This window comes from Peromyscus californicus, unplaced genomic scaffold (genome assembly GCF_007827085.1).
Source record: "Peromyscus californicus insignis strain IS unplaced genomic scaffold, ASM782708v3 Scaffold_10__1_contigs__length_136768540, whole genome shotgun sequence".
NCBI lineage: Eukaryota > Metazoa > Chordata > Mammalia > Rodentia > Cricetidae > Peromyscus > Peromyscus californicus.
In genome coordinates, this window is record NW_026294391.1 from 105,744,173 (window position 1) to 105,757,836 (window position 13,664).

General features: G+C 38.2%; 1 protein-coding gene across 5 annotated transcripts in view; it reads right to left on the reverse strand.

Moving 5' to 3' along the window:
* Tenm1 (teneurin transmembrane protein 1) overlaps positions 1-13,664 on the reverse strand; it is an 820,708-nt gene that overhangs the window by 13,391 nt on the left and 793,653 nt on the right. For all 5 annotated transcript variants that reach the window (XM_052738708.1, XM_052738728.1, XM_052738717.1 and 2 more), the window contains one exon: positions 3,150-3,446. In XM_052738708.1, coding sequence (XP_052594668.1) covers positions 3,150-3,446 — 297 coding nt within the window. The remainder of the gene's footprint in view (positions 1-3,149; positions 3,447-13,664) is intronic.

The following is a 13,664-nucleotide window of genomic DNA, read 5'->3' on the forward strand; positions in this document are numbered from 1 at the left end:
AAGTAGAAATTTGAAAAGGTATAGTATTCCTGTCATGACCACCAGATGGCAGTGTGGGGCTACCTGGGAACGCAAGCCAAAGATTGCATTCTGTCTCTGCAGTGAGCCGTTGAAAACAACCCCAAATAGGCAATTTTGTGTAAATGTGTAAAATTAAACCATCTTATTAAATGATTATAAAATATATTTAAGTGCATTTAAAAATGGAGCTTGTAAGAGTGATTTTTAAGAAACTGAAAGATTTACATTGTATATAATACAAACTTAGCTGCACAGGTCTTCAAAATATAATTAACTTAGAGATGTGTCATAAATCTAGGCAGAAAATTAGTGACTACATACAGAAAAACTAAGAAATAATAATTGATTTTCTTCATAGAGAAGAGACTATTTAAGCAACCACAGCCATTAGCCAAATAATTATTTTTCTCCTAATGAGTACAAAATGATATGTTTAACTTTTACCTACTTTAGGGAAAGCCAAACTTTTTTTTTTTTTTTTTTTTTTTTTTTTTACAAAATCATTGCATGCTAAGGTAAAAAAAGTATGATGCTGATTTTCAATATATATCATGGTGTCAGCCTGGCAAGAGGCTTTGCAGACATAATGCCAGAGTATTTTGGGGTTAAAAAAATAAATTTTAAAGTTTGATCATTCTTACTATGTACTACAAGAAGTAATGCCATCATCCCTGCTCTTTTCCTGTCTCATTGAAAGAATGTGGTAGCAAATTCCATGTTAAAATACAGGATTAGAAAGACCAAAAGGAATCCCAGAACAGCAAGCTCCTGAAAAAGTACATAAAAATCCAACTATCTTTCTTTAGTTTTCTTTGAATCTCAGTTTCAAAGATGCTTTTATTTTTTCCTTTCCTCTTTTCCTTTTCTTTGTTCCTGTTTTGATTTACTATCAAGTTGAAATAAGTGCTAGATATTTTCAATTAGCTACTTTTTAAGATTAAGTTATTTCATTTAAGTCCTGCATTTATTCAGTGAATTAGTTGTTTATCACTGGTGATAATAATATACTAAAATCAATTTCAGAATGAATTAGGAAATTATGGCAATCATATAGATGATATGATTAGAAGTCTTAGGAATGCTACCATTTTGTAAGTAAGAAACCATTCTGTAATTGTGTATTTTGTAGGTTTGGACAACAGGATTGCTTAAACAAGTGGTGATCCTTCTATTTAAAGAATAAGTTACACAGGAAGTAGAGGCACAATAACTAAAAGGCTTGTTTCACTGCTCAGGAAACAATTCGAAGTCATTGAAGTTCTCTTAACATATTATTCTAGATGAGGAATACACCACTTACATCCGGTGGGTTTTTTGTTCCCTTTTTTTTGTTTTTGAGAAAGGGTCACAGTGGCCTTGAATTTGTGATTCCCTTTGCCTCTACCTCATTAGGGATGGGAATACAGGTACCTACTCCCATGATGCATTTTTTTGTTGTTGTTTTGTTGGAAGGAACTGTTGCCCACTAAATATTTTATTTTATAGAAAGAGAACTGATATAAAGTTTGTTTTATGTGATTCCAGACGTAAATTGGATGAAATAAACAGTTATTTTGAAAAAGGGAGGCCACATCTCCTCACTGGTATCAGAGAAAACTGCATGTGGGGTTGAATTTTAAGTTTTCAATAGATGCTTTTGTTATTATATAAACAGTATCACGGGAAGAATCTTAGGAGGCCTAGATGTTACTGTCTTCAGGCAATTAGCTCAGATTGTCACACTCTGGTGCTCTGGAGGCTATAACCCCTAGAATGCCCCTAAGGACTGTTGGCTACTTCTCAAGGCACATGGAGGAGCTGTGGAAGGAAAACTGTTAAGCCAGTGGCATAATTTTTTTAAAAATATGCGTATGCATCTCTTATAATGTACATATATAGCAAAGTTATCAGTAAATACCTTCTGAAACATTTTTACTGTGTATAGATGCTACCACATATTTGGATTCAGTTAATGTTTGAATGCATGAGACACTCTGTAGACCTTAGCCACAGGATTTTCCAAGTCATTCTTTGTTAAATTTCAAAAGAAGAAAGACTTGCTCCATGAGATGCAGATTTCTCCTGTGTAGGATACAGATTACACATTCCAGAAGCTTTCCCAGAAGGGAAGGACCCAGGGGGCATATCTCAGAGGACTACCTCTTACTTTTGCGCCCAAACAAACCTTGCTTTGTCTCTTAGGTATTCCTGACATGGGAAGTTCTTGAGCAACTGACGCTGGGAAGCAGTAAACTGGCTGTACAACGGCATGGCGCTAAACTTTGAGAGTTGTATCAGAAGCTCCTCAATTGTTCCCTTCCTGTCATGTGGCCCGATCCTGTGGGTAACCTTGCAACCGATTACCTTTGAGTTTTTCTGGGGAACGTGTCCTTTAATTTTCCTAGGAATGAATTCAGGAATGACAAGTTCGGTTGAAATGACTTCATTCGGAAGAAAAGACTTCTTAGGAGGAGATCAGACATGGCAATGGCAGGTCAAGGTTAATTGTTCTTATTGTCTACTGTTAATGATCTGAACAGAAACCATTCAGATGTGTAGGGGCTAATGTTTCACCAATGGTTCCTGTGGTGGGATTATAATCCTTTTATTCCAGACAGAGGGCACAGGCTCCCATTATGGATGCTGTTGGAGGCTTAGCACACACAAAAGACCATTACCAATTAGTCCTCTCTGCCACTGTTCCCTCAGGCTAATTACTTTTGAGAACTAGTCCTCAAATGTGTACAATGAAAATTTCCCTGGCTAGGCAAAAAAAAAATTCCTTATTTGTTGAGTAAGAGGCCTTTTACCAGAGCCGAGATACATTAACACAGTGTTGGAATTTACTAGCTATTTTCTCTCAGTATGAGCTTTCATAATAATACAGATACCTTTCAAGGGGATGAACAAATATGCTCAAATGAGTAGAAAGCTAAGCCATTATCCTGGCTCCAGTTTGAAAAAGTACTTGGCAGAGGGTTGGGATGGGGATGTTTTCAGTTGAAAAAGAGCCCATCCTTACAGGTTCATGGCGGATTTTTGTTATTTATACAGTGAAAGCACAGACTTTTCTCCTGTAGGTCCTCATAAAGTTGGTTACTTAGGGTCACTTTCAATATTCTTATTCATTTACCCTTCCACATACTTACTTTTTCTAAGTAGGTATAGCTCCAAATTTTCCCATCAGCCCAAGTTCTTGAGATTATTTTTCCACTCTGGTCATATTCCATCTTTTCATTCCAGGTTCCTCTTTGAATAAATGTGACTAATCCTGAAGGTGAATATGTGATGTTCACTTCATTATATCTGCTTACAGGAGACCACAGAATAGGTCTCCCAGTTTGGTCATAAAGAATTCGAAGGGTAAATTTTCGATGGTCATCGTAGATCTTTCCCGTGCGGGTCATGTGATCAAAATCAATGGAGAGTAGGTTTCTGTTGTGGGCCTACAAAGAGGAAGATGAAATACAGTTTATGTACTGCCTTGATTCTTAATCTAGTGCATTCACAATTCTGAAGCTTTTCTGGATTTTCCAGCAATGGAGACTCCCTCATCTCATATTCCTCATGGTTATCTTTGGTTCCTCACCAGAGTGTACAGTTCTGGAGGGATAAGGCTATGTTTTATTTCCTGGGAAAGTACCTGATATAATCTTGGCCTTCATCATATGGCTCATGGTTGTCTTTTTTCAACCACAGTTTTCAATAATGACATAATCTTATTTCTGTGAGTTAGATATGAGTTAGAATGGGATTTCCTGGCTTGTTTTGCATTTTCTGACTAATCAAGTGGCTAGAAAATCCGGAGTCACAATTCAGCAAAAAAGAACACAATGAGCTCCACTAGACTTAGGAAGGGTTTGCTGCTTTGGATTTTCATGTTTATCTGGATTCAGTGAGCTTCACATCATAAGGGAACTCAAGAGTATCTAGTGAGGGAACCACACACAACCACATTTCCCAGTGAGGCTTGCAGGTAAACATGGCGGCATTGATGGCAAGTATAGTACTGTTTTACTGGTTAAAGAAAGATAAATTTGGATTCAAGTTCAAAAACAACTACAGTTTGGCTTAGTTCTGGTGACAGGCATCTGCTAGTATTCTCTGCAGACACCTTGAAACCTTACAGTTGACTCAGAGTGAACTCCATCCAAGGGACCCTGACTAGAACTTTATCAGTGACAACACTCAGTGGTGCTTGGCTTTGATGAAATCCTGCTAGGTCCACCTGAGAGATCCAGATAATGAAATGACTTACTAAAACAATTCAAACTAAGCAAAATGACTTGGTGGCTTTTCAAAGCCTCTGGACAAGTGACCCACATTTCCACTTTCCATCCAGGAATGTCAGTGCTTGGCAGACCCACACAACTTCTGCTATGACTTGCTGATTATGGCACCATCACTCAGAAAACCAAGCACTGAAACTTTGTGTGTGTGTGTGTGTGTGTGTGTGTGTGTGTGTGTGTGTGTGTGTGTGTGTGTGTTCCAGGAGGAAGTAGCTCTTTGTGTTAATCATAAAGAGAGTTTAGTCCATGAAGAAAAGGGTGTGTAGAACTTGGAGAAGAGCTTTAAAACGGACTTAATTTTAGTTTTGTGTGATTAACTTTGAGTTTCAGTAGGTCTTTGTTTTATTATAAATATAACTTTATTTTGATCTAATTTACCATATGAAGTTGAAAAATGCTAGAGTCATATGTACTCTTTATCCAACTTTCAGGGGAAATGCTATGATTTGGTTGGAGAAGGTCCAAGTGTGTCTGGGAGAATTGAAGGTAAGAACAAAAAGGGAAAGAGTTTGAGAAGTATAAGAAAGAACAAAAGGGAGTCAGGAGATTCAGTTACAGGTCTATATAACAGTCAGTTTTTCCTACCTGGCTCTTAATTTTACTATCTGTGAAATGGGAGTGATATTATCACTTTATATAACAGAGTTTTGCTAAAATGTAAATGTTCACATATACAGGCTCTTAGGAAACTGTAAAACACCTGTAATCACTATTTTAAAATTACATAATACAATGATCACTTTTCTCATTTTATTTAGGCCTGTGAATAGGCCCATGAGTCAAATGCCAAAGGTGTTCCAGCTTGGTGTAAAACCTTTATATGGTCAAGAATTGTCAGCACGAGCCCATGCAGAATGTTAAATTACATGTTAACGAGCTATGAGTAAAAATAAAAATAAAACAACAAGAATTCTTCATTAGAATTTGATTCTATTAAATACAGTCAGACTAAACTGATCCATTAGTTCATTCAACCAAACTTTGCTAACTTTAAAAATATTTTTTTAGATTTATTTACTTTATGTGTATGAATGTGAACTACCTGAGTGCCTGAGAGTTCTAGATGGTTATGAGTCACCAGTTGAGTGTTGAGAAATGATCTCAGGTCCTCTGCAAGAGGAGTGTGTTTTCTTAACCATTGAGCCATCTGTTCAGCCCTATGTTAACATTTAACTTTGGTGGTCAAGAATCTCTTTACCTGAAATTTATGAATTATGCCCCCACAAAATTTTTCTTAAAGATTTATTTATTATGTATACAGTATTCTGCCTACACACCAGAAGAGGGCACCAGATCTCATTACAGATGGTTGTGAGCCACCATGTGGTTGCTGGGAATTGAACTCAGGTCCTCACAAGAACAGCCAGTGCTCTTAACCTCTGAGCCATCTCTCCAGCGCCCCACAAAAATTTTATAAACACATACATGGACACTGGGATATAATCTTAGTTGGCTACCACACCCCATTGACACCCAAACATGAAATTTCTATGGGTTCTCAAGAATAAAAGTTTCAATTTCAGATAGACTTTTTATCTTAGTGGCCTGGATGACTACAATGCCCACTCTTATGTCAGAATCTTGTCTTCCTTTCTCAGTAACATGATATACTTAGTTTCTCAAAAATTATCAGCTACATCCATATTCCCTGAGTATAAAGGGAGAATTTGGTTTTCAAAGTTTCCCTCCATTGGAAAATATAGAAATGTATAGGGGAAATCATGATATGAGATTCCACCATTGAAGGAGAATTTCCATTGATACTTCACTGCATTTCTTCCCAATTATCTTTCTCTGGGGGTCATAATTTTTCATACATTTATATATATGTATATAAAAATAATTAGGATAGTGGTTAGTCTTGTGTCCTCCTTTTTCCACCAATGTTTTGTTGTCACCATTCCCACATTAATATATATTCTGGAAATATGGCTTTTAATGGTTGCATAAAATTTTACTACGTGATAAATATTTGTGTCTTCATTATTCCATAGTTGGAAATTATCATTCTTGTTTCATTTTCTCTTGTGCCTTATGCTTTGTTGAACAATTTCGTAAATAAATATTTCTACAACGTAGGTCTTTATAAGTAAAATTTTTGTATTGAATGACAAGAATGTATTAAAAGACTCCAGATGTGGTCTGAAAGATTACTGGATTGTGCACAAGATTGTACAAAATTCATATCCCACTTAAATCTCATTCTATCCTTAGTAACACTGGTAGTAAAGTTTTCCAAATATGAGAGTGAGAAAATGGCACTTTACTGTGAAATTTGTATTTATTCAATTGGTAATGGGCATGAGGTTGAACTTTTTAAAAAAATTATTGACTACTTGTACGTCTTCCATGGATCATCTGTTCACGATATTTGCCATTTTTTCTACCAGAATGTGGAAGTTGGTCTTTGAAAACATGCTTTGGTCTCAGTTTCATCACCTCTCAGTCAAGGCTAATAATATTTGCCCTTAATTTTAAACCTCCGCAAAAAGGACCCATATGTTACATGCCATGAATTCTATCCAGAAGACCAACTTATTTTGTAATACTCAAATTATTTTGTAAATGTTTTCTTCGTTTCAGAGGGTAGGTATAATTAAAGTACTATAGGGGCAGATTTGGGACTTAAGAGTTTTCTAAACTGTCTGCATTAAATGTGTGCAGTGTTGTATTGCAAAAATATACACTAGCCTGCTGTGACCACCTAAAAGCACATAGTCCCTGTCTTGTGATACTCAGGGCTTGGAAGTCTACAGGAAACCAGGTGTTCTTTCTTCAACTACCTTTCCTGTGGTTTTATAGACACATATCTTCAACTGTAATACCGTTTATTTACAACAGCTGCAAAATACTCTTGTACTCCCAGAGATAGTTGTAACTATTACAATTTATGTTATAATGATAGTTAAAGAGCCAAAGTAACAAACGAGTTTCAGTTCAACTAAATTTGTGGTTTTATTTGTTTGAGAGATGAAGCTTACTACTCAAGAACACATTTCGTAATCAAGTCCGTAACTCCACAAGTAATGATCAATGTTGAAAATCCACCATGAAGTCAATTGGAGGACGACTCTGTCTAATACCCTTTCCGTGCTTACTGGGACTTCTGCAACAGTGCTCTGTTTCAGAATAATGCACCCTGATATTCCAATGCTGCTATAGCCATGCTCCTGAAACACTAGTTTTGAAGTTGAGTTTGGAAGTTAAAATAAAGTTCAGCAAGGGCTGAAAGGGATGAGAGAATCAAAGATGCCATGATCCCCTACTCATGCTCCGTGGAAACCACACATAAGAAAGCTGCGAGGTACCTATGTGCTGCCAGCCTCTAAGGTGGGCATCTGAACTAGGCTGAATGCCACTGACTGCTCAGGTCATGGGTAAGGTTGGAACAATCCATATTCATACACATGCTTGCTCTTCTTTATGACAACAGCTCTTGATCTAAGCATGGGCCAATGATTCTTATTTCTATTGTATTTCCAAACAATCTATACTGACCCCTCTCTTGGAAAAGAGAGGGCGAGAATAGCCCCAGGTTATAAAGGACACCTTTTGGACAGTTGAACACTGACTGAGACCTTTGAATTTGGCCACTATTGAACAGTATTTTGTAGCAAGAAAGATGGGCATGCTTAATTTTATAGAGGAAGATATGCATATGTTCCTCCTGGTCTCCATCGGAGCTTTCTTTTCCCAGCTATACTAAGGGGGGGGGGGGGCTTGCTTTTTATTTATAGTTGAACCAGAGAGGAAAGAAAGGAGAACACACTCTGGTGAGTGGTGCACAGCATTGCCAGCAGAACTGAAAGTGCCTAAGAAGGGTATGGGTGTGTGGAACGGCAGGAGGAGGGGCTCCAGAGGCAACTGTCCTTTGCTTCTTAAGAGTTGGGGTGTTTTAATTAGTTAGGAGAAAACCTTCCCTCCACCCTCCATATACAACTGATTCAGACAGTAGGATAATGCTGTACTAGACTGATCTATGGATAACTGGAGATAATTAATAGCTGTGCTCTACACAAAAGGAAATCTGTTTTAACTCATCTCACACACACACACACACACACACACACACACACACACACACACACACACACACACATACACACACACAAACCAGAGCTACAATCATGGCAGTTGATTTTTCTTCCCTCTATAAGGAGGAGGAGGCTGTCAAGGAGACTAGCATTTCAGGTCATAATACAACCTAATTACCTGCTAAATTTTTGCTGAAGACAGAAGGTGAATAAGAGACAGGCCAAACAGCATCAACGCTGGGAAAGTGTACCGCATTGCATTTTTATGAAGTCACAGGAATGGGCAGAAAATTCACAGCTGATTTTTAAAGTAGCACACATTATTCTACTCCCACTAGTTTTGAGGTGCTTAATATTGGACTCTTAAAGATCAATCAGTACATTAATTCAACAGATTTTATGTTTTCTTCATATCTTCAGTTTAACAATCAAAAGGTTCCCTATGTTTGATTTTCTTTTAGAGTTGCCTATAAATGAAAGAGCATGTCTTCAGTGTTAGTACTAGCATAGCCCAGGATAGCCATTTACAATTCCCTTTTTCTTTCTTTCTTTCTTTCTTTCTTTCTTTCTTTCTTTCTTTCTTTCTTTCTTTCTTTCTTTCTTTCTTTCTTTCTTTCTTTCTTTCTTTCTTTCTTTCTTTTTTTCCCCATTTTTGTTCCCAAGATACTCTCTTTGTCTTGCCATGCCACAAAATCTTAGTGCTGGAAGAGAACTTAGGAGATGCTCACATATATGGAGCCAGCCTTCCTGGTTTCAAATCCTGAGACCACCACTTAGTGACTATGCAAGCTCTGTTTCGTATCTGTAAAATGGAAATAACCAAGTCCCGACCTGATGAGATGTTATGAATAGTGAAGAAGTTAATATATGGAGATATACCTAGAAAGGGCTCCTCAAATGCTATTGTCATTATGGTTAATGGTAATATTACTACTACTAAAAGAGATTGCACAGTGCCTATGCCTCATTTAGAGATGGTAAATTGCAAAATCATGGCATACCAGTACTTTTCTCACCATCTCTCTTATTTTTCTCACCTGAACTTAATCAAATCATTCAAACTGTACCCATTTTACTCTATATTAACTTGTTCTTATTTAAGGACTTTCTTGTTGATTAGTTCATCTGTGTAGTCTTCTAACACATATTAAGAAGTTATAGCAATTCATTAATGCTTGTTTAATAGTCATACATGAAACAATACTTTCATTCTAATTATTTTAATATAGCGATTTCAAGACCAAGAAGCAGTAGTTTCTATGATTTGAATACTCCAAGACAGCCCTCATTCCAAAACACAGTACTACCCATCAGTCCCGGTGCCTGAAATTTCTTGTCTTCAGGTTTCTCCTTGGAGTTGGGGGATAAAAACACAGAAGACTGCAGGTGCATTTTTAAAGTGGGTAAATATATCTCTAAGCAGCTCCTTACATAACTTTTCAGAAAATGAGTGTCTCCACCAAACCTGGTGAGAAGGAAGTTAAAACAGTGAGAAATGAGAACTGTAACCCTATAGCTGATGGCTCCACCAGGCCCTTTCTGAGGATGGAAGTAAATTCTACTATGCTTTTGGCTTAGACTCCAATTTTCTACTATTTGCCGGCTTGGAACCCAGTGTTTCAGCAAGAGTTTTCTCCCCTTTGACATTTTAGAACACATATGAATATTCACATGCTGTATTTAAAAACCATATTTTGGAGGCTAGAAGATAGTAAATTGTCTGCTGCAAAAGCATGAGGACATATGTTTGATCCCTAGCACTCATGTAAAAGTAGTGTGCACTGCTGTGGGATGTTCTGTATGGCAAATGTGTTGCTAATTAGTCAATAAATAAATCACTGATTGGCCATTGGCTAGGCAGGAAGTGTAGGCGGCGGGACAAGGAGGAGAATAAAGCTGGGAAGTGGAAGGCTGAGGCAGAGACACTGCCAGCCGCCGCGATGACTAGCAGCATGTGAAGATGTTGGTAAGCCACAAGCCACGTGGCAAGGTATAGATTTATAGAAATGGGTTAATTTAAGATATAAGAACAGTTAGCAAGAAGCCTGCCACGGCCATACAGTTTGTAAGCAATATAAGTCTCTGTGTTTACTTGGTTGGTTCTGAGCAGCTGTGGGACTGGCAGGTGAGAGAGATCTGTCCTGACTGTGGGCCAGGCAGGAAAACTCTAGCTACAGTTTCACTTACAATCTTAGGGCTGGGAAAATGGAGACAAGTTGTTTTCTTCTGCCGGCTATCTAGCAAGCCTAGCTAAATTGGTGCACTCTGGGTCCCAGTGAGAGACTCTGCCTCAAAAACAAGGTAGATGACTTCTGAGAATAACACCAGAGACTGATCTCTCATCTCTACATGCACATGCACAAGCAAACAAACCAAAATATACACTCACCACACACACACACACACACACACACACACACACACACACACACACACACACGCACAATGTCTGCCCCTTTCAGTTATCTTTAAATAGAGTAAACATCACTGGTGAGGGTGTTAGTCTTTGCTTCTTTTTGCTTGTCAGTATATCATCATTCTATTGGATTTTATGTTTGGTTTTAAATGCTGTTTCCATTATTTATTTTTCTAAAGAAAATAAAGGAGGCTGTGGTTCCAGGATTTTGTTGCTCACTCTATGAAATCTTATAAAGAACTCTGGGATCCAATACTGGGATAAGTCTCATATGACATGATTATCCACAGACACAGCTAGGTGCAATCTGGTTGTAGCTCCTAAAGCAGTTTGCTTTTGGTGAATGTCCAATTCTTTGACAATTGGCTCTATTGTTATCTGTACTCTAATTCCTCTATTGTCCAGGGAAATGCATTTATGGGCACAGATTGATACAGCAGATGAGAAGATACATGGGTTGGATGCAAAAGTACTTTATGAGGAAGATGATTCAGATACAACTGAAGTTAGGGGAAATAGATTTTTTAAAATAAATGAAATTTCAGGATATTAATGTGATTTATTTCACTTTATGGTGCCTGTGAAGGATGGCAGAGTTAACAGATCCCTGGCCTGCGTAGGCTGTGCACGATATCATGTTTCCCAACAAGCTTCTCTCACCTTGACTTTGTGTGCATAGGGGAAAATATCACCACTGATCATTGGAGGAAAAGAATTCTGATTTTCATCTAAAAAAAGGGTGTGTTTCTCCTGATTTTCTTTCCAGCTAGATAGTCTGGGGCTATAATAGGTAGGGTTTGGAAGATGTGATGTCCACCATTTTACCAAATGGACCTTTAAATGAAGCTGTCACTCTGTGCCTGGGCCAGATCCGCTGCCCATGCACATTTACAAATTGTGAGAGTGTTCCATTGCTCACAGCATGGCAAGGGTTTCTCCGTCCTGTGACTATGTAAAGTACAGTCTCTGCCTCTCTTGTAATCCCACCTGCTCATGTTCTGGAACAGCAGCTTCAATAGGAGAACCAAATGATTCAGTTATGACACTCTGGTACTGGAGAGCACCAGGGACCCCTGTTCTTTACAGGTATACTTACAAATGGGTCACTGCATATTTAGTTAGAAAAAGAGAACATTGTCATCAGATGGCCCCTTGCAAACCTATTAGAAGTGAAGGGTTATCATCACTGAACTAAGAATATCAGTGGGCAAAGAGTACTTGTTTTTCCAGCTTGCATCTACACCTGTCTTTTGGGAACACATTCATCCTACCAGGCATTCCATTCCATGTCTGACCTGGGGAAACCAAGGCAGCATTGTACCAAATTCTGTGAATGGGGAGGGCAGGTAAGGGTTAACCAGTTAACCAGCCTTTCTTCTGCTTTTGTCTCCTTCATGCTCTTTGCCTGGAGGCCAGCCAGTTGTCCTGAACCACCCACACTTGCCAGTACATTAGAGTCGATTATTTGTCTCTTTTTGTCAGCATTGAAATGAGGAGTCAGGATCTGCCAAGGCGGCTGGACTGAGTGGGACGATGATTTATAGATTAATTATTTTAAGGAACATGGCAGCACGGCACGATGCAGTGGAAATAGTGCCATACTAGGAGAAGACCCGCATTTTAGCTCTGGCTCGGAGCCTTAATAGCTGTTTGACTTTGGGCAAATCACTTGACCTCTCTGGGCTTTGGTGTCTTTATCTGTAAATTGGGAATAACTACGATTGATGGCTGTGGTGATCAAATAAAATTCTGGCTGTGAAAGCATTTTGTTAACTCCGAGGCATTAAATCTAGGTAAAAGACTGTTATTAGGTTTCTAGGGACCTGTACAGTCATATCACCTAGCCAATAAGGGGCCCAATCCTTCATTTCCAAGACCTCAGGGAGTATATTAGAAGTTACATAGAGAAAAAGGCCTGGAATTTGTTGCACTCACAATTCAGTCTTCAAATCTATTTAACTCGACCATAGGATGGAATTTAGGTCAACTTATAATTAGTATTTACTGAACCCTAAGTGTTTTATGGCTATCAGCTTTTCAAAAGTAAGAAAATTTGGGGGAATACAGTATGAATTACAGTTGATATTTTCTTTCTGTTCGCTGAATGTGGCGGAGAGAACAAAAGCATCCCACGGTCACATAGGAGAGAAAGGCTTATACTAAAAGAATAAAAAATCCTGAAATTCCACTCTTTCGGATTTGGTTCGTAATATTTTATTGAGACCATAAGCTGGGGGAGGAACTTAAAGTTCAATTTTTCTGTGATCAACCATTAAAGCCATTTGTAGATAATTCCTGCCTTTTCATAGCACTACAGTTTCATTTCACAGCATAAAAATAAGCTGGCGGGTAGCCTATGCCTTTAATCCCAATACTCAGGTTGAGGCAGGGTAATCATGAGTTTGAGCCCCACCTGGGATGTAGAAAAGGACCCTGTCCGAAAACAAAAGCAAAAACAAAACCAAACCAGACCACTGCCACCATCACCACTGCCACTGAAACAAAACAGCATTTTAAAACACAGAATAAAACTGGTATCAAGGGCAGGGCATCTGACTTTCCCACCCAAATTTCTCTGCAGTAGCACCGTTTCTTGAAGAACTCATGCATAAATGCTGACTTTTATGTACATCTAGAGCTTTGAGTATTTAGACTGGATTCACTTCTCAATTCAGTGGCCTATCTGGCAAATGTTCTATTACAGACTGATCAATAAAACTGAAACACACAGATTGATTTGTTCATCTAAACAACTTCAGTAGCTATTATTAAAAAGACAAAAAAAACCTACTAAAGACTGTTTTTATGCACCATCAGTAGAACTGATTAAAAAGCAAGCACACTTGTACATTTTCTTTTCTGCATCAAGCCCTATGACTGGTTGGTCTGCCTGCTTCATTCTTTAGCCCGATGGTTGGTTGGTAG